At 51.7% G+C, this 23,905-nt stretch overlaps 9 protein-coding genes and 1 non-coding gene across 10 annotated transcripts; 5 read left to right on the top strand and 5 right to left on the bottom strand.

Annotated features, from left to right (window-relative positions):
• The first annotated feature begins 432 nt into the window (after positions 1-432).
• BDQ94DRAFT_141977 (endonuclease/exonuclease/phosphatase family protein) lies at positions 433-1,613 on the top strand. Its single transcript, XM_026765939.1, has one exon. It carries the CDS (start codon positions 603-605, stop codon positions 1,497-1,499), a length of 897 nt encoding a protein of 298 aa, XP_026627082.1. The 5' UTR covers positions 433-602; the 3' UTR covers positions 1,500-1,613.
• A 297-nt stretch (positions 1,614-1,910) lies between these two features.
• On the bottom strand, positions 1,911-2,750 carry BDQ94DRAFT_141976 (uncharacterized protein). Its single transcript, XM_026765938.1, has one exon. The coding sequence runs from the start codon at positions 2,489-2,491 to the stop codon at positions 2,312-2,314; it is 180 nt and encodes a 59-aa protein (XP_026627081.1). The 5' UTR covers positions 2,492-2,750; the 3' UTR covers positions 1,911-2,311.
• On the top strand, positions 2,443-5,725 carry BDQ94DRAFT_22446 (SWI/SNF chromatin-remodeling complex subunit SNF5). Its single transcript, XM_026775264.1, has 3 exons — positions 2,443-2,541; positions 2,938-5,193; positions 5,305-5,725. The coding sequence occupies exons 2-3, from the start codon at positions 3,112-3,114 to the stop codon at positions 5,638-5,640; spliced, it is 2,418 nt and encodes an 805-aa protein (XP_026627080.1). The 5' UTR covers positions 2,443-2,541; positions 2,938-3,111; the 3' UTR covers positions 5,641-5,725.
• A 1,299-nt stretch (positions 5,726-7,024) lies between these two features.
• On the bottom strand, positions 7,025-11,675 carry BDQ94DRAFT_158995 (sister chromatid cohesion factor PDS5; the record flags this gene model as incomplete). The annotated part of the gene is made up of 3 exons (XM_026769025.1): positions 7,025-9,478; positions 9,533-11,206; positions 11,319-11,675. The coding sequence occupies 3 exons, from the start codon at positions 11,673-11,675 to the stop codon at positions 7,025-7,027; spliced, it is 4,485 nt and encodes a 1,494-aa protein (XP_026627079.1).
• A 735-nt stretch (positions 11,676-12,410) lies between these two features.
• BDQ94DRAFT_178059 (MFS transporter) lies at positions 12,411-14,403 on the bottom strand (the record flags this gene model as incomplete). Its single annotated transcript, XM_026773051.1, has 2 exons — positions 12,411-13,584; positions 13,656-14,403. 2 exons carry the CDS (start codon positions 14,401-14,403, stop codon positions 12,677-12,679), a joined length of 1,656 nt encoding a protein of 551 aa, XP_026627078.1. The 3' UTR covers positions 12,411-12,676.
• Positions 14,404-15,079: 676 nt separating this feature from the next.
• BDQ94DRAFT_141966 (uncharacterized protein) lies at positions 15,080-15,589 on the top strand. Its single transcript, XM_026765937.1, has 2 exons — positions 15,080-15,377; positions 15,458-15,589. The coding sequence occupies exons 1-2, from the start codon at positions 15,199-15,201 to the stop codon at positions 15,501-15,503; spliced, it is 225 nt and encodes a 74-aa protein (XP_026627077.1). The 5' UTR covers positions 15,080-15,198; the 3' UTR covers positions 15,504-15,589.
• A 751-nt stretch (positions 15,590-16,340) lies between these two features.
• Positions 16,341-16,445, top strand: BDQ94DRAFT_t129. The gene has a single exon. It is a non-coding gene; the product is annotated as a tRNA-Ser (tRNA).
• An 846-nt stretch (positions 16,446-17,291) lies between these two features.
• Positions 17,292-20,146, bottom strand: BDQ94DRAFT_141965 (putative PHD and RING finger domain protein). The gene is made up of 2 exons (XM_026765936.1): positions 19,297-20,146; positions 17,292-19,173 (listed from the first exon to the last, which is right to left on the bottom strand). The coding sequence occupies exons 1-2, from the start codon at positions 19,592-19,594 to the stop codon at positions 17,594-17,596; spliced, it is 1,878 nt and encodes a 625-aa protein (XP_026627076.1). The 5' UTR covers positions 19,595-20,146; the 3' UTR covers positions 17,292-17,593.
• BDQ94DRAFT_141962 (60S ribosomal protein eL43) lies at positions 20,124-21,535 on the bottom strand. Its single transcript, XM_026765935.1, has 4 exons — positions 21,479-21,535; positions 21,361-21,391; positions 21,051-21,215; positions 20,124-20,919 (listed from the first exon to the last, which is right to left on the bottom strand). The coding sequence occupies exons 1-4, from the start codon at positions 21,495-21,497 to the stop codon at positions 20,856-20,858; spliced, it is 279 nt and encodes a 92-aa protein (XP_026627075.1). The 5' UTR covers positions 21,498-21,535; the 3' UTR covers positions 20,124-20,855.
• A 462-nt stretch (positions 21,536-21,997) lies between these two features.
• On the top strand, positions 21,998-23,892 carry BDQ94DRAFT_141961 (uncharacterized protein). Its single transcript, XM_026765934.1, has 5 exons — positions 21,998-22,493; positions 22,554-22,701; positions 22,754-22,826; positions 22,883-23,007; positions 23,065-23,892. Exons 1-5 carry the CDS (start codon positions 22,304-22,306, stop codon positions 23,771-23,773), a joined length of 1,245 nt encoding a protein of 414 aa, XP_026627074.1. The 5' UTR covers positions 21,998-22,303; the 3' UTR covers positions 23,774-23,892.
• Positions 23,893-23,905: the final 13 nt, after the last annotated feature.

Genomic DNA, 23,905 nt, shown 5'->3' with positions numbered 1-23,905 from the left:
CCGCGGGCATACCATAGTAGTACTACTGCAATCACAATATATATAGTACACTAGTAGTCTAGAAGTCCGTACCAGAAATGCAAGCCATGAATCCCAGTAACTTGAATCCATCTTCCCAAGGGAACAAGTAGATGATTTATATAGACAACAATAATTTACCTCGGACTGGACCATCAGCAGTGTCTGATATGTCGGCAGACCCGGCCTCTCCCGCTCAAGGAAAGTCATGGCGGAAATGACCATATAGCAAACAGCATGCCCTTTAGCTCTGGATAGGAAGCCGCAGCGAAGAATGCCCTGATAAATGGAATTCCCCTGAAGCTATTTTCTGTTTGAACGACGAACGCACAACAGTAACTCTTTTAATAAGCCTTGTGTTCCCCAAATAGTCGCACTTACTGGTTTCAAATAATGTTACATGAGATCCTCTATGCATGTCTGGTCCAATCACAAGATCACTCATCGGAGGCGACCTCACCCCCTCACCTTTTTAATACTTAATCCAACTCCGTTGCAATTCTTTGACTAGTCCCATCGCTAGTGAGTAATCCATTTACTGACTATTACACTTGCCTCTTGTTTTTCTTGCCCTTTAATCCGCCATGAGGGTTGCGACAGAGCTCCCCCTTCGCATCCTTACACACAACATCCGATATGCTACCTCTTCACCTTTCAAAGGTGAGCGCCCCTGGGCGGACAGAGTACAGCTTCTCTTGAACGAGCTGCAGTACAACACACGCCATGCGGAAGGCTTCATTTGTCTACAGGAAGTTTTACACAACCAGCTGGGTGACATTCTCACTGGACTCAATGCTTCCAAGCAGAACAAAGCGTGGGACTATATCGGCGTGGGACGAGATGACGGCTGCAAAGCAGGCGAATATTCGCCTATCCTCTACCAGCCTTCGATCTGGCAACTTCGACACTGCGAGACTGTCTGGTTATCTGAGACGCCCGATACCCCGTCCAAAAGCTGGGATGCCGCATCGATCCGCATCGTGACCATCGGTGTCTTCACCCACCGCGCCAGTCGCAAGACGATCTTGGCGATGAATACCCACCTGGACGATCAAGGGTCTCGGTCCCGACTTGAAGCAGCCCATATTATTCTGCGCAAGTTGCAGGAGTATCGAACAGGAAAAGCCTTTGGCCCGATAATCTCGGGGATGTTCCTAACTGGCGACTTTAATAGCCAGGAGGACCAGGAGGCTTATACCGTCCTGACGGCGCCGGAGTCACCTCTGGCAGACGCAGCGAAGTTGGTAAACCCCCAGGAGCATTACGGAAACCAGAAAACCTGGACGGGATTTGGACATGAAGGGCAGGATCCGACGCGCATTGACTACGTACTGCTCGAGTCAACGGCAGACAAGGTTCTTAGCCATGGTCATCAGCCATGGTCAGTGGAGGGCTATGCAGTATTGGCGAACCGATTCGACGATGGGGTCTTTAACTCGGACCATCGAGCGGTGGTCATCGATGTGATGTTATACGACTAGTCACTAGTGTCAAGGCCCCATCAGCTGGCTTTTTGTTCCCCAGAATCTCCGAATGCTTCCAATACTTCCTGTAGGGATAGAAAGATCGCGCATACATAGAGATGGACTTCAGGGAGGATCAGCCAGAAGTGGGAAGGAACGAATTGATACGCATCCGTACCGATCCGAAGACCCGGTCAATCCACCGTCAAGACGGCTCGGGGACGCCAAGGACCGGCAATGACGCCCTAGCGTCCCTCATTTTACCTGGAAGGGAATGGCTCGGTGTCACCTGACGTCCCGATGCGGGATAGCGAGCGGACACGCGCTGCTTACCATACGAGACAGCGGACGGTATTACCGCAGGCATACAGTATCCAGCGTAAGGAAGGTTACGATCAGACCAGAAGGCAGAGCAGCAGGAGAATGGACCTGGAATGGCTTCATGAGAGTTCCTAAAGGCCCTGCGAACCGGTTGCTGATCGCAGGAGATTCTCCTGGTGCTGCTGGCACCAGCCCAGCTGCCCCCTTCCCTTAGCCATTCTGCCCTCACACACGGAACCCGAGCAGACCAGACTTGTAACGGACCGGGCAGCGCAGAAGAGCGCCTGTTACTACTCTCAGTCGACCTTTTCTCGCGCCCGTTTCCCCTTCTTTCTCCTCTTCCTTCTCCTTTCCCTCCCGCCGCAAAGAAAAAGCCCGCCAAAAAAGCCACTACTAGGAAGTCGGGGGGAAAACCACCCAAACCACCCCACGTTCTTGTGCAATCCAACGATTGGATCGCGTCTAGCATCTTATCTGGAGATCGAATCAGGGGAGCTCGGGACCAAAAATTAAAAAGAATCTGGAGCTGGAGCTGGAAGTGATCGAATACCGGCCAGATCCCCCGGAGCAAACGTCAGCTGATTAGCCCGTTTCTCGTCCGTTTCCTCACTTGTGAAGGCAAAAGAAAGACCCAGACCGGCACGCAGACCCATCCACACCTGCCTGAGTCTTGCCCTGGTACCAGCCATCCCGAGTCGCTCTGCTCGGATTACGGATATTATTGTCCCTTTCCTTCTTGGTTAGTATCATTTTTTCGTTGTTTTATCGCGGTTTCTTTATTCTTGCTCGGTCGCGTCCCCAATTCGTCCTGCATTCCCTTCCTTCCCTGCTGCCGGTTGGTTGGTATGTCCTTTTTTGCTTCCTCCCTCCCCAGCTCGTCAGTCATCCATTGCCCTCTTCGCTGTTGATGCTCCGCGCGGCCGTGCGGCTCTTGTTATCGGAGCGATTTCGAAGTCAGGACTTGGTTGATGCGACTCACCTGGGAGTAGCTTTGCGACATGCTCGTCCGTTGCGCACCTCCGACGACGTATCGCGCCTCCGCCCGGTGCGCCGTCGCGTCGCCACTACCATTGACTTTTCTGCACATGGGACTCTCTCATACAGCTAGCTGACCTGGATGCCTCCGATCCTACAGTCCTTTTCTCAAGGATGCTGCCGTGATTGATTGTCGTCCGTTTTCAGTTGTCCATCCTCGCCGCTCAAATAGTGCCTCCTCACCTTTCCACCTATTCGTGCAAGTGACGTCTGTTTTGCCTCGCCCGACACGTCAAGGACGACCGCGGAACACACCAATTCTATTATCCCCAGCATGCCCTCGCCCGACCTCTCTCAGCCTGGACAGCTCCCAATTGACGCTCCGGCAGACCAAGGACAGATTGGCTCAGGGATGTCTAACATAAGCGGGGATTATGGCGCCGTCGCGTCCGAGACTTCCTCGGGACAAGGTTCGGGCGGATCTGATGCGATTGCCGAGGGAAAGCAGAATGCGAAGGCTGTTCTCGCCGCATCAGGGGTGTCTCTAGGCTCTACCGAATTCGCTCATGACGCGTCGAATGGCAATCCGTCGCCATCGTCTCAGGCGAACAGTGCCAATGGATCCGCTTCGAGCAAGAAACGATCCCGGGATGGCTCTGTTATAAACTCCTCCCAATCGACAGAAAGCCTTCCCGTACGTGTACGTGAGACACCTGCCGACAAGATTCTTCTTGAAGACTATGTCAACCGGGAATTCCACCATTCTGCTTTGACAGCATGGCAAAATCCCAGCCAGGAGCTTTTGCATCAGAAACGCGCTGAGCGCGATTATTTCTTGGCCGTACGGCGCGAGAACCACATGAACCCAGCAGCTCTGTATGGTGTTGGCTACGAAGGCTTCGGCAATCAGCGTACCGACTTGCGGAATCAACATCCCCAGTTATTATATCCCGCAAATCGACGTCGTCCCGGGAACCGGCGGACGAGGGAACTCCGAATCTCCCGCAAGGATTTAAAGACGCAGAATGAACAGATTGAAGATTTAGTGCCAATCCGCTTGGATATTGACTGGGAAAAGATCAAAATCCGCGATACTTTCACGTGGAATCTTCATGATCGCGTGGTATCGCCTGACTTGTTCGCAGAGAAGCTCGTGGAGGATCTACAGATCCCTCCCGAGTCGTGTGCACCGCTGATACGGATGATCTCTTCAAGTATCCAAGAGCAACTTTGCGATTATTATCCTCAAATCTTCATGGAAGAAGAGCCGCTGGATCCTCACCTCCCCTACAGCGCCTACAAGAATGATGAGATGCGCATTCTAGTGAAATTGAACATCACGATTGGCCAACATACTCTGATTGACCAGTTTGAATGGGATATAAATGATCCTCACAACTCTCCCGAGGAGTTTGCTGAGCGTATGACCGACGACTTGTCTCTTTCCGGCGAATTTACGACTGCGATTGCTCACTCGATTCGCGAACAATCACAACTTTTCACCAAATCCCTCTATATCCTCTCCCACCCCTTCGATGGCCGTCCGATCGATGATCCTGACCTGAAGACCGCATTCCTCCCTACCCCTCTAACCTCTTCCTTCCGACCTTTCCAGGCGGCAAAGGAGTTCACTCCCTACCTGTACGAATTGAACGAAACGGAGCTCGAGCGGACTGAGGTGTCGATATCGCGAGATCAACGCCGACAGAAGCGGTCTGTTAACCGTCGTGGTGGTCCCGCACTGCCTGACCTCAAGGATCGTCAACGCACTATCCGGACCATGCTCGTCTCGACAGTCATACCCAACTGCGCAGCGTCCCTGGAGGATAGCAATGTCTACAAGCGGTCGGGCTCGAGCCGTTCCAGGCGCGCCGCCGTCGGCTTGCGGGATACCGGAGAGGAGTCAGAGGAGTCTGACAGCGACGAATCGTCAATCACCGGCTCACCTGCTATCGGGCCTCACCTAGCTCAAGGAACGGCGCGTACACGGGGCATGAGAGGAGCTGCCAGCGCGGCACATGCGGCACTTCGAGCAAGTCTGGGCCAGTCTGCCACGCCCGAGCCACATAACGAGGCAAGAGCTGCGAGTCGCAGGCGCGAGATTCGCGAGGAGAGCGTTGTTGAAGAGCCGGATAAGCTGCTTGTCAAGCTCAAGATCTCCAAGGAGAAGTTCCGGCAATTCCTCGCGCATGGCTTGCAGTCAATACAAGGCCTTGCGACCCCGGCAGCGCAACCAGCCTCGCAGCAGAGCACACCCCAAGTTCAGACTCCTACCCCGAACCCCATGGCTCCGCCCGCCGCTCCCCAACCTGAAGCCCGTGTACCCAGCGTTCCTCCTCCCGGACAACGACCAGTTCCCGCTCAACAGATCGGAGCCGTAGATGCTCCTCATCCCCCTCAGCCAGGAGTCCCCGGGGTGAGTAACTAACGACCTATTACTTCCATCTCGTCACCTCCATACGGGCCGCAATGTCTGGCTACCGAAGAAGTGCCGCAGACAGCCACATACTAACATGATTTTATTTAGCCCCCGCCTCCAAGTTGGCTTGCAGCGGGACTCGCACGCTTAAAACTCTCCTATCCCAACGACTCTTTCGAGGGGGTCATGCGCTACACCGCTGTTGACACGGAAACCATGCTGCCGGTAGCGAACTCCAACAGTCAACCCGGCCACAAGCTGAAGTATCAGTATCTCCCTCGCATTCGCTGCCACGACTGTCCGGGTAAGCTGTACACTCCAGGACCCGGCACAACAGTCGACAATTTCGAAGTACATCTCCGGAACCGCCAACACAAAGAACGGGTGGAAGAACGAGTTGCGAAAACAGCAGCCGTAGCCGCAGCTGGGGGCAACGCAGCATAGTAATTAATGATTGAATGATGGAGCAGGGGTTTTCTACTTTTCACTCATTAACCCGCATCGATGTACACTTTACACTCTTCTTTTTTCTTCTCTCCTTTTCAAATTCCTCATAGTTCTCGCCTTTGGCATCATCCTCTTGACTGTCTGATTCAAATCATTGATGTGTGTGTATGTACATGACTGAGCGATTGTTCTTGGTTTTCATCCATCCGTTCTATCCCTTTTCCATCTTGGATGTCTTCTACCGTCAGAAATGCCTTGGAAGATGGATACTCACCCTTATCTCTTTCTCTGCTACTTCCTCTACACCTTGGCATTTCACCATATCTACCTACCTCATGGTCGGCGTAAATAGGGGACCTCTTTGTTCTTGTTGATCTTCTTGGCAGCGTTGAAGAGAATCACCGACTTGGCAATTCTAACACCCTTGAATACATATTCGGTGACTATACCTATCATAGTGAACTCTCCATTATATTCAAACACCCTGTAGGTACTATAACCTAATTTTCAAATACAACAACTACTTGAAAGCACAATGATTGGGAACTTACTGCCTGCCGGCCAGTACCTCAAGTACACTATCCGCTACTAAATTCTAACTGAAACTATTTACAGCACCATCACATTGCAAGATTGCTTCGAAGTCATTACCCCAGCCCCAGCTCCTCCCCAAAACGAAACAGGATAATCGAACTCCATAAATAACCCTTCCATGAGTAATACTTACTTAACCTACCTGTCCTACATTCTAGTACTCATCTACGTGGAGGATATCAAGTAATTCAAAAAGAAGAAAACCAAATCTACGGTTGTCAACTTCATTGAATACCTCTTACATATGATGCTAGTACTTATTGATCCAATCATCCGGGACTCCATTGAAGTATAGTAGTATCAGGTATTCACTTGATACAGACAAAGGAAAGGGAAAGACAAACTGATAGACAGACAGATAGATGAATAGATAGATAGATAGATAGATAGACAACACATACGTACATACATACATACATATCCTAGCCGCTTGCGGGAAGGATGAAGAGAAGGAATGAAGATAATTGCCATTCGATAGAGGAATGATAAGAGATGGGTATACACATTTCGATTCGATTCAGAATCTGTTTAAAATTGCATCGGTGATATTGAGAAGGAATTGATTGCCTAAAGGTGTGATAGGTTGTTGGGGGAAGGAGGGGGCATATTGGAAAGACTCCGTAAGAAGAAGACATGAAGAGAGGATGACAACACTCCAACAAGGAATTGAATGACACAATATAAATCGTTTCAAACTGACGCTGCAAATATCACATGTTCACTTCGCGCTTGGTTTTTGATACATACATGCTAGCTAAACACTCAGGGAGAGGGTATCCAGATCCTCTTATCCTCTTCGAGAGGATCGCCGATTCGGTAGAGTCGAGGTTCGTTTGCCATTGCCACTCGGTTTTGAAGGCGCTTGCTCCGTGGGTTTTTGCGGGGATGTAGGCGGCGGGGATGATAGAGGCGAGTCTTCCCTATCGCTTAGGATCTCGTCCAGGGCGGCTTCTTTGTCTGGAAGGTCGACGCTGTCGTTGTCCTCCTCGCTGTCGGCACCGCCCTCCTCTTCTTCCTCGGCTTGTTCTTCCTCCTCTGCCTGCTCCCACTCGTCCATTTCCATATCATCTTCATCGCTGTCCCTGTCCGCGTAACTAACTCTCCGGGACGCACCTCTGCTACTGCGTCTCCTGGCTGCTGTGCTAGCTTTCTTGGTAGCTCCCTCATCCGAGGACCAACCATCGTCATCCCTCTTCTTCTTCTTGGGCGTCCTGGTGGTTCCCGCGGAGCCGGACGACTTGCGTGGCCGGGCGGGCTTCTTCTCCTTGTCTTTCCGCGCTTTCTTCGTAGCGCTGGCGTCGCCGCCTGCTTCGGCCGATTCGGGCTTTCTCTTCTTTGCTGAACCGTGGGACCCGCTCTTAGTCCTCATGACGGATCGCACAATGCGATCCAGCAAGTCTTCGCCGTCTTCTGGGAAGAAGTTCTTATCTGCAACCTCTTGGGCCTCGCGGTGGCTCCCCATCGGGGCGAAGATCGAGCTTGGCACTCCCATCTTGCCAGGGTAAGTCTGCAGGATGTTGGTGCCGCCAGCTGCGCCTCCAAACTTGCGCTGTTGCGAGTAGATGTCCGCAAAGCGACGAATGGTCGCTTGGGCCAAGTCTGATAGCGTGTGGAGACGGGTGCTCATTTCGTCGGACTTTGTGATACCGTCGCGTGTTTGCTTGACACGCTGTGCGATGTGGAAGATCAGCGACAGGTTGTGTTCGTTGGCCACAGCCTGCAAATAGAAGAGAATGTAGCGGGAGAAGTCGACTAGTTCAGCTACGCGAGTGGACTCTTCCATTTCAGCGGGAGGATAGTCGGGGTGGGAGGCAAGAAGGGATAGTAGACGAGAGAACAGTGACTCCATGACCGTCTGTTGATCGCTTCTCTTGCCATTGGTCTGTTGCGAGAAGAATGCAGCTCGCGAGCGCAGCCAGGTAAGTGTGCTATCCTTCAAGCTGGTGATAGGCTCGAAGGCAAGGAGGAAGGGGACTGTGTACCAGCGGTAGCTCAAGTGCGTTTTCTGTACAAGTTTCTTCTTGAGCTGGTTGATAAATCCACTTCTCACCTCCAGAACTGGGTCCTGGGCAACCAAAGCGATCGAGTTGAAATCCCGCGGGCTGAGCAACTGGTCGCAAAGTCCATGGGACGCACAGAGCTTAAGCAGTGACCTGGCTGCCAAAAGACGTAGCCGTGACTTTTGCGTTGCGGGCGTGTCTTTCTTCTTAGACAACTCCCCGTCGTTCACGACGAGTTTGTTTAGAGTATCATAAACCGGTCCGGCATGGGCACGGAAGTCCTGCTCGTCATCCGAGCCATCCTTCGCACGTAGGCGATTGACAATTATCTTCAGGGCCCATTCCTTGGCGGCTGTTTCATCATCTACTACATCAGACCACGCATACCCGGCGTCTGGCTGGGGTGAGCGGTTAGTCAGGAGAATTTTGTTGACAGCAATCGAGATGATAGCATCGCTCTCGTCATCCGCCTCCCGTGGAGCCAAAAGGTTCAGCTGAGACAAGGCAGCCAATTTGGTGAGGAAGCGATCGGATCCGTAAGCCCAGTCGGAAACGCATTTCTGTATCAGGTCCTTGGCGTACATTTCCTTCTTATCGGCAACAGCCATGAGGATAGAAACGGCATGTTTAGCCGCTCTAGGTGACGGACTGTGTAGTGCGTAGCTCACCAAGGACTGCAAGAATTTCCGTTCCTTAGGAAGCTTCGATGGGAGCTTCTTTGCGAAACCAGAGCATGCCTTGAGGATCTCTTCGGTGCCCGCACCATCCTTCGTGGAGGAGCTGGGCGTCTGCGATTCCAGATCTTTGCACATTTCCTGGACCTGCGCTTCCAGTACCTCGGGATTCCGAGAAGAGATCTCCCGCAACATCTCCTGGGCAGGGTTAGCCAAGCCATTCTCATCCGTCCTCGAAAGACTCATGATGGCTGGGATATGGCTTCTGTTGAAAACCAACGAGCTGGAGCGATACAAGAGAGGCGTGAGAGTATCGAGCAGAGACGTATTGTTGGAGCTTTGCAACCTCCTTGCCAGCTCTTTGATAGCTTTAATCACGGTCCGGTAATCACTAACTGCAGCCATTGAGAACCGGATCAGCTGATAACCACGCCGGTCGTGCACCTTGGCGAATTTCCAGAGGTCTGCAGAAGTCCGCGAGGGGTCAGGGAGAAGTTTGGACAAGGTGTCGATCACTTTGCTCAACTGAGCCTTGATCCGTTCTTGGTCCTTCTCCATCACACCGCCCTAAATCAGAAGGCATCAGCACTTGAATGTTCAGAGGACTGCCTCATAACTTACATTGTACTCCTCGCACGCTTGCAGATAGACCGTCATCGCTGTCCTCATAGAGATTTGACGGGCCTGCATTGCAAAGAACACCTTTTTCGCCTTTTCATCCAGGCTCTTGAGGAGGGTGAGTATGCGACGGGCCCGAATCTTGTCAACATCAACATCCCCTTCGCCTTCCGAGGCCTGCGAGTCCTTCTGCTTCTGAGACTGACTCGAGCTACTCCGCGTCAGCTTGCTCTTAACGGGAGGATAGTTGAGCGGAAGCAGAATCTCGAAGAGGACGCGATCGATCAAGACATGAATGTCAGGATCATTGGTGAAGAAAGCGTCGAAGATCTTGGTGGGTCCATCCTTGAGCAGAGTGGCTGCTGGCTCATTCGCCTGCTCGATTTCACCCACTGCAACGGCCCAGATCCGAGCCAAGGTCTTCGTTGCGTGCTCGCGGACCTGTGGCTTGCGATCTTTGACCCGCTCGGCAAGAATGAAGAGAAGAGAATCGGGAGTAGAAAAGCCTCCACTGGCGCCCAACTTGTTAACGACCTGGGTCAGGCCAAAGTTGCTGATGGCATCGACGGCGGCAACCCGCACCTTCTCGTCCGCATCGCGTAGCATAGAGGCGATATGTTTGATGAGCATCTGCTCTTCGCTTTCGCTCAAGCCAGAGCCACCCGCAGACGTCAGCAGAATCCGGCCGACAACGGTGACCCAAGCAGCCCTTACTGAGGCAGATTTGTCCAGCCGGCGACTCAGAAAGCTTTCATAGGTGGAGCTGTGTGTCTGCGAGAAGGGTTTCGGAGAGAAGGGCGTGAGAAGAACACTAGGCTGAGGAATTGTCTGCGCGTACTCCTCTAGAGCCACTGGCGGGTAAGCGGCAGGATCCATCGGCGGCGGAGGGGGTGGTCCAGCAACCCCGATACCTGCCGTAAGATCACCGATTGTCTGAGTAGCCAGCAGACGCAGGGACAGCGACTCCGCTGACAATTCCGCTTCGAGTTGCGGAACCACGTTCTGCAATACTTCGGGACATGCTCGCCACAGTTCTCGAATGAGGCGGTGCGCCTTGCTCAATTCCTTGATATCTTCGCCCTCCTCGTCGGAATCGTCCAGGTTGGGCCTGCGATGGCCGCCCTTCGAGGATCCATTCGCACCCTCCGCAGACGCATCGATGATAACGTTGTTGAAATACTGGCTAATGTGGCTTGTCATCCTCTCCGGGCATGCTTGGCAGATAGCCTTGGCCATGTTGTACGCAGGAGGGTAGTCTTTCAGGAGAAGCGTTCCCTGGTTGGCATCCACCGGCGCATCGCCTCTCTTCCCTCTTTTGTTCGGAGCCTCCATGGCACGGGGGTCGATGCGCAGGAACTGCGCCACTATGACATCGACCACGTCGGCGGCAAGAACAGGCGTCTCATCGATAACTGTCACGAGCAGGCGCGTCATGTCAAACTCGACATTCTTGGCGACCTCCTCTCCCGTCGATGTTTTAGAGGACCCAGAGACGATGTCGAAGCAGCTCGTGAATAGGGGGATGATCAACGAATCGGGATGGTCCAGATCTGTCATCAGCACGATACTCTTGACCTCCGCAAGCGAGTTCAAGACGTAGATATGCTGAGCATTGTAGGAGTTGGACGGGTCCCCCAGCGCGGGGACGATGGACGAGACGATGCAGGTAAAAATGTCCTAAATTTCGAGCGATCGTCAGTCGGCACGCTTAACGCGCGCAAGCAATGAAGAGAGATGAATGCAAAGGCCGAGTGCGACCGTTCTCAGGGGTGGGCAATTGGCCGCGCACCTTCAGTTGATTGCCCGTAAAAGGCGCGTCGGGCGCACAGAGACGCAAGACATCGACGATACAGCAAGCCGCCCACGCTCTCACGCCCCGATCCTTGTGCGCCAGGAGATGAGCCGATGCAAGCTCCTGCGAAACCTTTTTCAGCGAGTCCGTGTCGATTTCCTCCTGTTCCAGTCGGCGAAGCTCCTGCGCCAGGGTCTGCAAGCGTTGCAGCAGATCGGCGATGGGAATGGCGGACCGTCCGACGCGCCAGGACAGAGGTTCATTGAATTTGAGACGGCGCAGGCCCGCAGAGGTATCTTCCGGGTCCACGGCCTCCGAGGCGACGGAGGGGCCCTGACGAGTGCGCGCGGGCATCGTGGACAAAGCGCGGGGAAGCCGAGGGAGTTGGAACGAGCTTCAACACACCATGCGCGGTACCGGAGAGGGGGTGGGAGTTGAAGATGGGGGGGAGTAGACGAAGAGATGGAAGAAGAGACTAGGATGGTGAATAATGTGTGTCGAAAAGGGGGGAAGGGAGGGAAGGAAGCTGCACGTGGGAGGAGAAAATGGGGGGGTGGGAGAAGAGAACCGATAGACGGTGGACTTGGAGGAGCAGGAGAGAGTGACAGGCCGAGCAGAGCAAGAGCAGAGCAGAGCAGAGCAAAGCAAAGCTCAGCACAGCAAAGAAGTCCGACCGGCGAGACCAAAAGACCACAAAGGAAATCACCGCCTTTCCACCGCCTCCACTTTCGGGACGCGTCGCGCGACTCCTTTGCTTTTTTACTGTTTCAGGGACTTTTCCACTACTAACACAGTCGGATTGTGCTTATCAGTATTACGGCAGGGGAGTTCCCATCAACAATGTCTTGTCTGGATGTGGTAATGGGGTGAATGTCTTTCATCTCTCAGCCAGTTGGTGACTTGACTTGGTCAAGCTGTAAGTAGTAAGTACTTAGTAGTAGCATCTGCACGCTTCCCAATCGGTCACGGGTCTGGAGGCGAACATTGGCCAATGAAGGGCTGATAGACTAAATAAACCCGCTGGCACTTTCCGGATTTCACCACCAAATAACCCCATTAATAACAATAAAGACACCAGTATTTGCAACCATCACGATCATCATATTATTTTATATTGTATATATATCTGTATGGAGTATACCTGCAGATGCAAATGCAATCACTATCTATATCCCCATGCCAACATTACCTCAATCAATCAATAAACATTAATCATCCCAAGTTTTATATCCGCTGGAACAACGCCATGATGCTGATGCGTGAGAATGCCATGCTGCGAGTCACACTCATAAAAGGAAGAAAAAAAAATAATCCAGGAGAGAAGATGCAAATTTTCTTTTCTTCTTCAAACCAAGTTACAACTTGGGGCTGAACCGGCTCATAGCCCGAAGTTTCTTGCCGTAGAAGAAGAAGAGGACAGGGATGGGAATCATGGCGACAGTGATGAAACCGAGCAGACTGGAGGCCCAATCCACTCCCAGCTTGTTATACATTTGCGTGGCAAAGAGGGGGAAGGCACCTCCCAGGCTACTCCGCACCAAGGTGTTGGCAGCAATGGCTGAGTTGGCAAACATCAAGTACACGTCAATGATGTAGTTGAGACCCTGCATGAAAATCACCAGGATTCCCATGCCAATGGGCACACCAGCCACAACCTGAGCGCCCCAGGAGGTACTGGGATGCGAGGTCCAGCCGAACCAGAACAGGCCCGCGGGCAGCAGGACGGACGCTACCATCATCGGAATGAGACGCTCCTCCGGCACCACACGACCGTGTTTGGCCAGCTTCCGGGCGAATCGCGTCTTCGTCTGCCAGATAATCAACGCCACTCCGCAGAGCACACCCACCAAGATGCCAATGAAGGGCAGCCCTGCGATACCCTCGTTCGTCCACCCGCGCACCGATTCAAACGAGACGGGGTAAGCTTCGAAGAACAGATACAGAATGCCGTACACCAGCGCCAAGTATAGGGTAATCAAAAGCAGGATGGGTTCGAGGAAAAGCATCATGACCGGCCGCAGGAGGTACTTGGTTACGATGTCGTTCATGGTGGGGCGAGTATTGTCCAAAAGGGAGTGCAGAGCCTCGTTCCCGGTCTCCCGGCGAAGACGAGCTGCGCGTTTCTGAAGGATCACTGGCGCATAGGTTTCGGGGACAATGATGAAGGCCAGCAAGCCAAAGGATCCCGATGCGATCAAGGTAATCCAGGCTGTCCAGCGCCAGCCGAGGTACGAGTCAGTGAGGTACCCTCCGACAATAGGACCTGAATCAGAACATGTTAACAAGAGACCTCTACAGTATGGGGAATCATCCCCCAGTGGGCATTCTACTTACCAAGCACGGGTCCAATGAAGGTAGCACTGGCGAAGGCTGCAATAGCAACCGCACGATCGACGGGATCCCAGAAGTCGGCCATAGCACCACCGACTACTGCCAGGGGCGAACAGCCAAAGATACCAATCAAAAATCGACAGACCAAGATGGTCTCCACGTTCTGTGCCACTGCAACAGGTATCTGGAAAATGGCGAAGATGGCGTATCCAGAGAACAGTGGAATCCTACGTCCATACAGCTCCGATAAAGGAGACCAGAACAACGGTCCAACTGCGAATCCAAACACCACCAGACTGGTTGCCAAAATCATGACCTCAGTCGAGACGCCGAATTCCTCGGCAGTCACAATGGTTGCGGTCGAGAAGACACTACTGGCGAACGTGATCCACGTAGTCATAAATGACAACGACATGGTGATCAACCACTTGCGCCAACGGGGCATGTTCTGAGGATTCTCGGGGTCGTTTGGACCATCCCATTCCACCAAATTGGGATCCTTTTCCTTCTCCGCTGCCTTTTCCATCTCTGGTTGAGGTACGCCGGCCTCAACATCATATCCATCTTGCTCCAACTCCTTGTCGATGACGTCTTCGGGGCCCTTTTCTGGGTCGCCGGATGTGCTGGCGGATTCCGATTTGAGGGTCGAGTCGGAGGATCGCAGATGCGCTTCGTGGGTTGTCTCGAGATGCGAAGGTGCAACGGTCAATTCCGGTGCTGTAGCACCGGAAGTATGCTGTACGTCACTCATACTATACGTCTGCGCTCACTCAGGCGCGCAAACAACAATCTTGATGCTATGGGATGGGTCGCGAAGGATGAGAGACCGATCTTCGATGTGGAAAGAAACGTCCTAGATGGAGACAGTTATAGTATACAATACTATCTCCACAGACCAATCGAATCTTCTAGAGGGACTGGGGAACAGGATAAGCAAGAAGATACCTGCCGGGGGACTAGGGCCATGGTGGACATTATAAAGACATCAAAGCCTCTTCGATGGGTGGGCCTCCTCAAGCCAAGATATGAAGAAATGATTAATCAAGACCCGGGCTTAATCATGAAAAAGCCGACGGGGTTAAGTCCAGACGGGATATCTCCAGCGAAGGACCCCACTCGAAGGACCGGAGCATATTGACCATAACATCCCAAGGTCCAAGGATCAGGTTACCCACCTTCCTACAGATTCCCGATAGACCTCAGAATGGGTTCTTGTGTTTAGGTTAGGGCAATGCCATCATGCCCAGACTTAACCTCGAGCCGTTATATCCGAAAAATGACCAGGGTCCTCGTTGTTTACAAGAACCTCATTGGAGGCATACTGGTCTGCAGGCCAGACATAGTGCAAACATCCTAAATAATGCGCTTCCCCGGCTGCATAACAGCCCCTCAGGCGACACTAATGGGTTTGGGGGCCATGGGATGCAAACTCTTCTCTCTATGCGGCCAAGTGGGCACCAGCTCGCGCCTCGGTGGCTCCGAATCCCGAAATGATTCATAAAGAAGGTTAGATATCAACACTGGATCCAGTGCCCACTTCTACCCGATGGCTTGGCGTGCCTATCTCGACATTTCTCGACACTTCGTCCTCAGGACGTGCGCAGGCTTACCGTTGACGAGATCAGTCAGTTTCAATACTGTAGTAGGGTGTGTCAGCAGAAAGGGCACGTGGGAGTTACAGCAATCGGTCTGCCATATCACGCAATCCACTGTTGGAACTTATCTGTACGTCTGCACTTGTGCAGTGATTCGTCATCCGCTTAACTTCAGCCTGTCCACGGGCCACACGCTGAGATTCGAACCAGGAACGGCGGCACATTTTCTGAGACCGAGAGCCGAAACCATACCTGATGCGGTTAATTCTCCTAGCACCAAACACCGGCGACTCAAAACACCATCACCAGAGCTAATCTACTTGAAGATGAACAGGCTGACTTTGTGCTCGTGTGGCTTGAATAGTGTTGCAGGTTTCAGTCAGTGGGACCATAGGAAGGAAAAAAATAGGGGTTCCATAGATTATAGCTGTGGGCTCCATAATTTTTCTTTTCTCTTTCCCTTCTCTTTGCCTTCTCTTCACGTCTAGACCTTCGTCGGATGGAGCCGTGGCTGGATCCTGCAAGAACAAGAGAGACGAGACAAGAGAATGTGACAGCTCTGCAGCAAGTCAAGTCTCTAACACTCACCTACTAACTGCTACGTAGACTCTTTTGGTAGACAGCTCATGCCGAGAATAATCAATACAAGGCAGTTTAGTTTGACAAACGAAACAAAAAGTCTATTCTGTAAGAACTTATCCGCCGGCTTGCACGACAGAACGCGTGACGAGGACCGCATTAGCAGCAGCGCAAACAGCCGCAACTAGTACACCAGTAAACGAAGGGAGCAACAAGAAGTCCAGAAAGAAGAAAATTTTCAACACCCACCAATCAATCAACAAGGTAAGATTTCTCTACTACCATAACGGAACTGATCCGGTCCACCACACACACAAGGAAAACCCGGTATCTAGTTTAAGCAAAGAACCCAGCCTATCTAAGCTACTTGATCAATAATGCCAATGTCCGAATCCACGGAACAAAGAAGAGGGGCTTGCTGAATTGTGGATCTCCAAGCGACAAAACACATATAAGTTATCTGTAGGAAAGTAGTATATAGTTTTCTAGAAAGGCAAAATAAAATAACCAATCAGACACTTTGGCCGAGTGGTTTAAGGCGCAGGCCTGCTACTACATCTCCGTACTAGCTGATTAGCCTGTGGGTTCGCCCGCCTGGGTTCGAGTCCCAGAGGTGTCGCATATCTTTTTTTCTTTTTTATGATCCTATCTACTACTTACTAACTTTCGAGAATAGCTAGCTAGCTACCAGTATGGTAGCAAGCAGTTGCCTTGGTTTGTTGTACATAGTCTATCTGTCTACATTATGTACGCTTATTATGTCTTCGCCGGGTTTCCTTCCCTTCTGCTACTAGTCTGTATGTATGTATGTATGTATATCATGAAACCAGAGCCCGAACTCCCAGTGTCTGTCTGTAGCATGCATGCAATGATACCTAGACAGCTACCACTACTGTATGTGGTTATGTACTATGTACTTCGCTAAGGCAGTCCCAGATCATGCGAACCGATATGTAACCAAGTGGGTAGCTAGGTAGCAGATCTATTTACAGTGTCTTCCCACGAAGTATCTACTCAGAATAGATCGGTAGGTGCTTCGGCAACCCATGAGTCGATCAGTGGTGGTTGGGAACCCGTGCATGCAGGACCTCGAGTGCATGTCCAGCTGCCCGTGGATGCTTAAGCGAGGAACAAAGAGAGAGAGAGAGAGAGAGGATGATGTGATGTGATGTGATCGATCGATAGGTTGTTAGCACAAAGTAGGTCGTTGTCGGGAGCGTCCGATCGGTTGCAATTGGCGGTGACTATCTATAGTACGACTCTGCTTAGTTACTTACTTTCTGGTCGTGTGCATTGTGGGACTAATGTTACAGACTAATTAGATATGCAGCAGGTGGTGGTCTCATGTCTGGGTTGTTAGGATTGATAGTTGGGTTTGGTCTCTCGTTGTCATTGAAGCGGTGAGGAATGAGGATTAACTAGTAGGTCTACATTGTTGTGTCTGTGCTACATCGCAGGGTTCACGCTCATGACGGACGCATGTACTGCCCACGCTGGCCGTCCAGGGTCCTGGTCGGCCAGCAAAATAACATTCGTAGTATATCACTCAGGTATATAATAAATGCAAGACAATGCTACAGTATGCGGTGGACAACATACGCCACCCAGCCGGCCAGTATATTTCCAAATGGGTATCCAACCCTCCCGTGCGAAGTTCCGGCCAAACGGGAGTTGTCACTTGAAAACAAACGCCGGGTTATCTTATCCTCCACAGGAACCAAATTAATCGCTGCAAAACGCCGGGAAATGCAAGACGCTATTCAAGTATCAAGAACTATCATCAACAGAGTCATTGAGGTCATTTCGTTGCTTCAACGCATCAATGGCCTTCTCCACTTCGTCCTTGGCCACAGTAGCCAGCGTGGCTTTGGCCCCGATCCCGAGCGTTTCAACGTCGCCCGCACGCTCGTACAGCTTCCTAGATATATTGCGATTGATTTCTGTGTATTGTTCTTTCGTGATGGTCTTCGAACGATAGTAAGGCTTCAGCGATGACCCGACCAACTTTTGTATGTCAGACTTGACTTTAAGGGACAAGCTGGGACGACTGGGCGAGCTGTCGTCGGAGCGGATAGCTGCTGATCGAGTGGCAGAGCGAGGTATCCGACGATTCGGGCGGCGAGTGGGGACTTGTGATGTGTGATCATCTTGGGCACTGCGAGCGGAACCAGCCGGCGACACATCTGGCGAGAAGGGTGGAGAGGACGGATCTGCTGGTGACCCCAGTTGTAGTGGAGACATGGGCCTGCTTCGGAGGGTTGGAGGCGGTGTGACGGAAGATAGACGCGGGGAAGAATGATTTGATGGGGCAGGTGAGATAGAAGGCGAGGAGGGCCCTGGGGTCGTATGATCGGTGGGTGCAATGGATGATTGACCGGAAGCGCCATGAGAAGTGAACCCGTTCGGGTTGGACGATTCTTCCACCTCCTTGAGAAGGGACTGAAGGAAGCTCGGTTCGCTCGAACTCTCAGCATTGATCCGAGCAGAGGCTTGCGCACTAGCAGCTCTTGACGACTCGCCATTCTGCATAGCCCGAGCTGCCAGGTCTTCGGCCCTCCGTGTCCGGGGCCGCTTCAGCTTGCGTTCAGGTTCGGTAGGCTCGGGAGAGGGCGACAATGTAGGTTCTTTACGTTTCCGGGCCGCGCTTGGGTCATTCTCAATTTCGCGGGCACGCTCGAAAGCATTCCAGGCCCTCATCTCTTCAAGAGACTCCGGCTCCGGGGTGGGCTCACGCGGAACGCGAGGCCGCGAAGGGCGAGGCGCCTCGATATCCAATAGAGCGGCAGTGTCTCGGAACCGATTGCCACCACCCTGTTGTTCGGCAACTTCAAAGCGACGTTGCCAGGCTCGGAAATCACGCTGATGGGCTTCTTCCCGGCGTTGCTCTTGTCGAGCGCGCTCCGCAGCCATGTCATCATCGAACGGAAAGTCCAAGTCGAGGTTGAGGTGATCCCAGACAGATTGCCACACGCGGGCCCAGTGTAGGGAGTTGAGCTGGTTTCTGCTCTGCAGTCTGCGTCGCTGTGCTCTTGTGCGACGACCACGCCTGTCTGGTGCCTGGGAAGACCAGTCGGCAGTCTCAGAAGACCGCCCGAGACGACGTTGCGTCACACACCGTGCGCAGTACCAAGGACCCGTGGGGACAGAATCGAGGCCAACGCAATACGTGTGAGAGGGTACATCGCAGCCATCACAAAGGAGAAGCAGCTCTTCATTATCCGCATCCCCACAGATAGGACAAGGTTGGAAATCGGCGAAATCATCGTCTATATATTCGATTATCATCGAGGGGTCGACTTCTGCTTGCTGGACTCGATCCTGCACGGCATAGGAAGATGTGACGGGGCCTGAAGGAAAACCAGTGATCAGTAAATCGAGACATATATAACAGACATAGAGGGAAGTAGAGACCATCCATGATCAATGTAGGTAGATCAATAGATAGAAAGGGAGAATTATCAAGTACTTACCACCAGGGCGGTCACTTAGTTCGACCATGTTGAAACTCCGACGACATATCGGACAGCTGTTGGCTCGCTCGACCCAGGGCTTCAGACAGTTATTGTGCAGGATATGCCCGCAAGGGAGGAGCTGAGCGATCTGACCCGAATCCTCCGTGCCATCTACGCCATCGAGATTGAGAGAGGTATCCGCCGACTTGCCCTCTGCCCCGAGGTCAAGTCTTGGCGCGGCCTCGGCGGCGACGGCAAGAGGATCGCTGGCGCTTTCGCCAAGGTCTCCTAAGCACACAATACAGGTGTCGGACATTAACAGAAGGTGATGTGCCACAATTGTCTGCAGAGACGCTGAGAGAAGGCATGAAGAGCAACCGGCAGAAGGGACAGGAAGGCAGAGGGAGTGGGAAGGAGAAGGGGAGAGAGAGCAGGTCGAGTGATGTGGGGAGAAAGCAACCGGCCTTTTGAAGGTGGACCTGAAATCCAGCCTAACGCAATGCAGTCTGGCCTCCAACGTGACCGGCTCTGGTCCAGCCAATGATCTTTATTGAATATCGTCGCCTGGCCTTAGTCACCCGCGCTCTCTTCTTTTTTGAATGATGAATGAGAAAAATGCCTTGCCCTTGCAGCACCAGCTGAGTACCTTTGCATCTCTCTCAGCAAGCCTCCTCCTAGTTCCCTCCCTCTGCTTTAGTAGTTGACTGTCTTTCCTTCTCTTCCCCTAAAAAGCTAGTAGAAAAGTCCATGGGTCGGTGTGACCCTGATCACCCCCTCCATAAGTATTTAGTAGTCAGCAGTAGATAGTAGTGCAAACTCCCGAACGACCGTCATTTCTTATCTGCCTAAAATATGACGAGGAACTAGTTAGTTAATTTGATATATTTAGCTGACACAACGGTCCCTTCCCTAGTAGTAGTCCAAGAAAACGAAAATAACAAAAGAAAATGGAACAAATACGTAGTAGACACATTTCTTTTTAAGGTTTGCGACCGTGTTGAGCAACCTGTCCGAACAAGCTACGGATAGAACTCTAAACGAGTGATCAAGCAGAAGAAAGGCCACATTTGGCACATAAGGATAGTATGCATGCATGTCGATATCTGCACGAGGGGGCGTTTTCCTTTACATCCTGGCGGAAATGCGGAGGTTGGCGGTGTCTTCCTACACACTCAACTTAAGATTATCGAGTGGACATCCATCAACCTGAACCCAGCACCCCCTGTTGGGATACTCACATGCTGCCACAAACGAGTCCATCAGATGGTATGATATAATCACAAGTTGTTCCCTTTGTCCCCAAGTGCAGAACAGTGGTAGTACGAAAGAGTCCATCCAATAAATCCCGTGAATCGACTAATTGGTTCGATGGAACGAAATGAAGGGTCTGGAATCACCGATGGTAATTAAATCTATTGGTGGAGAAGAATCTTGTGTTCAAACGACAACAGTTGGCGCTACCAACATCGTACTAGCGGGCTTCGTGGTAAGAGACATTCGCTTATTGAAATTCTCCAGATCTCATTTTCTCATTTTTGAATTTAAACGTAATAGAAAAGGTAATCCCATTATCACATCTAAACCTCCGCGATTTCTCTGAGACGACGGATGGTGGAGCGGGTGGCGGCGGCGGCGGGGGTACTGTAACACAACCCGAGCGATTAGCATCCATGTCACGTCCGCTTCTTGAGGCCCCAGTCCGAATCGATGGAGACTGCACTGGGCCCAGGACGCAGCTTATCGAAAGCAGCAGCAGCAGATTCGGTACTTACGAGACAGTGTAGGCACCACCGGCAACAGTCTTGTTGCAGCCCTTGCACTCCCAGATACCAACAGCCTTGCGCTTGACGGTGTTCTTTCCGCAGAAGGTGCAGATGTAACGGGCGTGCTGGGACACTTCCATCTTCTTCACCTGCTTACGCAGGGAGGCACCGTATCTATTATCAAACTATCGTCAATATCGATTCTTCTGTATGGCGAAATTCAAGGCTGAATCTGTCGTCTTCGATTTTCGGATAATAAAAACGCGATCGACTTCATCCCGATTTCAAACCGTCGTGGTGGAAAAGCGTGGCTGCATACCTGGTACCATATTTACCCGTGATACCGACCTCTGCAATAATAGTTAGTATCGCGATTCATCGTTCATTCATTCAAGAGTTCATCGGTCCTCCAGTAGAGGTTCAAAAGGGGCACATACTCTTGGTGCGCTTCGTCATCTTGTCTCTGTGCGGCTGTTGAGTCGAAGATGGATACAGTGCGGTAAGTCGAAATCGAGACTGAGGCTTTCTACTCGGGCGGGAATGGTTGTGGGCGGGCTCGCTTAGGGCTGGAACTTCGGTCACGTGCACCCCTTCAAATGCAGACGCTCCCTATGATGTACGCAACGAGTCTACTCTCGTGGCAGCATGCTTTCATCATACTTTAGAAAAGATACGTTTGTAGTTATAGAGAAATTTGCGAATCCCGTCACTTTTTCAAAAATTTCGGTCATAGTCAAGTTCTTCACTTCAAGCCGTACTGTGCGCATCTATCTCGAACCAGCAGCCCCCCACGTACGTGTGTACACAAACGGGAGATTATGTAATACAGCACAGCATAACATAACTAATTAACTACGTAGTTTACTAACCACTTTGTAACTAGTCGGCAATAGTTACCTTATGGTAAGCAACAGGGATTGTATAACTTCAATAGGACCCTTGCCTGATTTTGATTACTGAACAGAAGCGAGTAGACCCCTTTCATATGCTAGAGATGGCTACGATCAACTACACAATGTCCCCTCATCCCATTACTGCATTAAAGCATAACCGCATGCCTCGGTCCCTTCATCGGAGGTTTCTTCACATCGGGTTAGCCCAGGACCGCTGTTCAGCAGCGCCGTCATGGTTGGGTGGCATCCAGGAATCCCCCCTAGATTCATCCGTGGCGGTCAAATAATCTTTATAGCGGCTGTTTCCTATCTGTATTTGCTATCCAGTGTCTATTCGTATATCGTTAACCGGTAAAGCCTCGTGAACAAATGGAATCCAACAAGCAATATGATCTGATCGTCCTGGGGCCCACGGGCTATACAGGACGGTTCTGTGCTGACCACATTGTCAAGAACTTTCCCACCAACCTGAAGTGGGCTCTGGCCGGTCGTTCTCTCAGCAAGTTGGAGAATATCGCCAAAGAGCTGAAGAATGTGAACCCGGATCGTGCCGATCCAGGTACTTGATACCGTGAATCTATATGTCTGTTGACCGAACACACCGTTGACTTGCTAGTAGATCTCCTCCCCGTGCAACTCAATCGTGAGGAGTTGCACCCGTTGGTTCAAAAGACGCGAGTTATCATTAACTGCGTGGGTCCCTACTGTCTATACTCTACGCCCGTGATTGAAGCTTGCGCCAGTAATGGAACTCACTATGTCGATGCGTCAGTTTGCCGCCATAAAATCAGTTCACCAATGTATAGCTAACCGATGTAGTACCGGAGAGACACACTGGGTCAAGGAAATCATCAGTGAATACCATGAAACCGCCAAAGCGAACGGTGCTGTTGTATGTACCTTCTCCTCATGACTCCGCAGTACGACAGCATCCTGACAATCAATCAGATCATCCCTTGCGTTGGCATAGAAAGCGCACCTGCAGACCTGCTCGCATGGGCTACAGTGAAGCGAGTCCGCGAAGATCTGTCATGCCACACCAGATCAATCACCGGTGACATCCACGAGATCAAGTGAGATAAAAGAACTTAACCCACGGATCATCCAATACCTAACACCAGCCCTCGCAGGTCCTCCGGAGCAAGCGGTGGCACCCTCTCCACCGTACTCACTTTCTTTGAAAATGTGCCACCTTCCGAAATGCGCAAAATATCCACCCCTTTTGCACTGGCCGCAGCTCCCCCTCCGAAAGACATCCCTCGCGAGCCGTTATGGACGAGGCTACTCGGTATTCGATCCGTGCGTGACTTGGGCATCTTGACCACCTCACCATCAGGTCTAGCAGACATCACCACCGTCCACCGCAGCAGTACCCTGATGCCGGAGTTCTACGGACCCCGGTTCTACTTCAGACAATTCCTCCGCGCCAGGAACGCTTTCACCGGAATTCTATGGCATTATGCGTTCCTTTTCGCCGTTACGGCTTTACTCCTGCCTCCGATTCGCACCCTTGTCAGGAAGTACATCTATACCCCGGGTACTGGTCCTACTCTCGAGGATTCCGTCAACGACTTCGTCGAGTACCGCGCCGTCGCGACTGCGGACCAGGATACGGCAAAGCCTCAACGTGTGCTGGGCAAGTTGAGATACCAGGGTACTATGTACGAGTTTACTGGGTTGAGTCTGGCTGAGGCGGCCATGACTATAATTGAGAATGAGGAGAAGGTGAAGAAGGTGTCTCGTTGCGGTATCGTGACTACTGCTACTTTGGGTCAGGAGTTTATTGATCGCTGGGATAAGGTCGGATGTCATATCGAGACTCAGGTCGTTGATAATTAATTGATTTGCTTGTGGCCTTATCCGATTGACAAACTCGCAATATTTTGTTATATAGCTACTTATGACTTGATCCACCTGTTTATAGAGATTTACTTGGTTGTTAATAGTACTACATGCCATTGATTTATAATA

The sequence above is a fragment of the Aspergillus welwitschiae genome (assembly GCF_003344945.1).
Source record: "Aspergillus welwitschiae strain CBS 139.54b unplaced genomic scaffold BDQ94scaffold_13, whole genome shotgun sequence".
In the NCBI taxonomy this organism is placed as follows: domain Eukaryota; kingdom Fungi; phylum Ascomycota; class Eurotiomycetes; order Eurotiales; family Aspergillaceae; genus Aspergillus; species Aspergillus welwitschiae.
The sequence above is the reverse complement of the archived record's forward strand: the minus strand, read 5'-3'. Positions and strand labels throughout refer to the sequence as shown.

What these genes read in the sequence shown, in the direction of transcription:
- BDQ94DRAFT_141977 (XM_026765939.1), top strand. Translation starts at nt 603, where the DNA reads ATGAGGGTTGCGACAGAGCTCCCCCTTCGCATCCTTACACACAACATC.
- BDQ94DRAFT_141976 (XM_026765938.1), bottom strand. Translation starts at nt 2,491, where the DNA reads ATGGCTGGTACCAGGGCAAGACTCAGGCAGGTGTGGATGGGTCTGCGT.
- BDQ94DRAFT_22446 (XM_026775264.1), top strand. Translation starts at nt 3,112, where the DNA reads ATGCCCTCGCCCGACCTCTCTCAGCCTGGACAGCTCCCAATTGACGCT. An exon ending in CTCAGCCAGGAGTCCCCGGG is followed by an intron (nt 5,194 to 5,304) that starts GTGAGTAACTAA and finishes GATTTTATTTAG; the next exon opens with CCCCCGCCTCCAAGTTGGCT.
- BDQ94DRAFT_141966 (XM_026765937.1), top strand. Translation starts at nt 15,199, where the DNA reads ATGGCTTGGCGTGCCTATCTCGACATTTCTCGACACTTCGTCCTCAGG. An exon ending in TCCACTGTTGGAACTTATCT is followed by an intron (nt 15,378 to 15,457) that starts GTACGTCTGCAC and finishes GATTCGAACCAG; the next exon opens with GAACGGCGGCACATTTTCTG.
- BDQ94DRAFT_141965 (XM_026765936.1), bottom strand. Translation starts at nt 19,594, where the DNA reads ATGTCCGACACCTGTATTGTGTGCTTAGGAGACCTTGGCGAAAGCGCC. An exon ending in ACTAAGTGACCGCCCTGGTG is followed by an intron (nt 19,174 to 19,296) that starts GTAAGTACTTGA and finishes GTTTTCCTTCAG; the next exon opens with GCCCCGTCACATCTTCCTAT.
- BDQ94DRAFT_141962 (XM_026765935.1), bottom strand. An exon ending in ACGGGTAAATATGGTACCAG is followed by an intron (nt 21,216 to 21,360) that starts GTATGCAGCCAC and finishes GTTTGATAATAG; the next exon opens with ATACGGTGCCTCCCTGCGTA. An exon ending in GGTGGTGCCTACACTGTCTC is followed by an intron (nt 20,920 to 21,050) that starts GTAAGTACCGAA and finishes GTTGTGTTACAG; the next exon opens with TACCCCCGCCGCCGCCGCCA.
- BDQ94DRAFT_141961 (XM_026765934.1), top strand. Translation starts at nt 22,304, where the DNA reads ATGGAATCCAACAAGCAATATGATCTGATCGTCCTGGGGCCCACGGGC. An exon ending in CCCGGATCGTGCCGATCCAG is followed by an intron (nt 22,494 to 22,553) that starts GTACTTGATACC and finishes ACTTGCTAGTAG; the next exon opens with ATCTCCTCCCCGTGCAACTC. An exon ending in GGAACTCACTATGTCGATGC is followed by an intron (nt 22,702 to 22,753) that starts GTCAGTTTGCCG and finishes TAACCGATGTAG; the next exon opens with TACCGGAGAGACACACTGGG.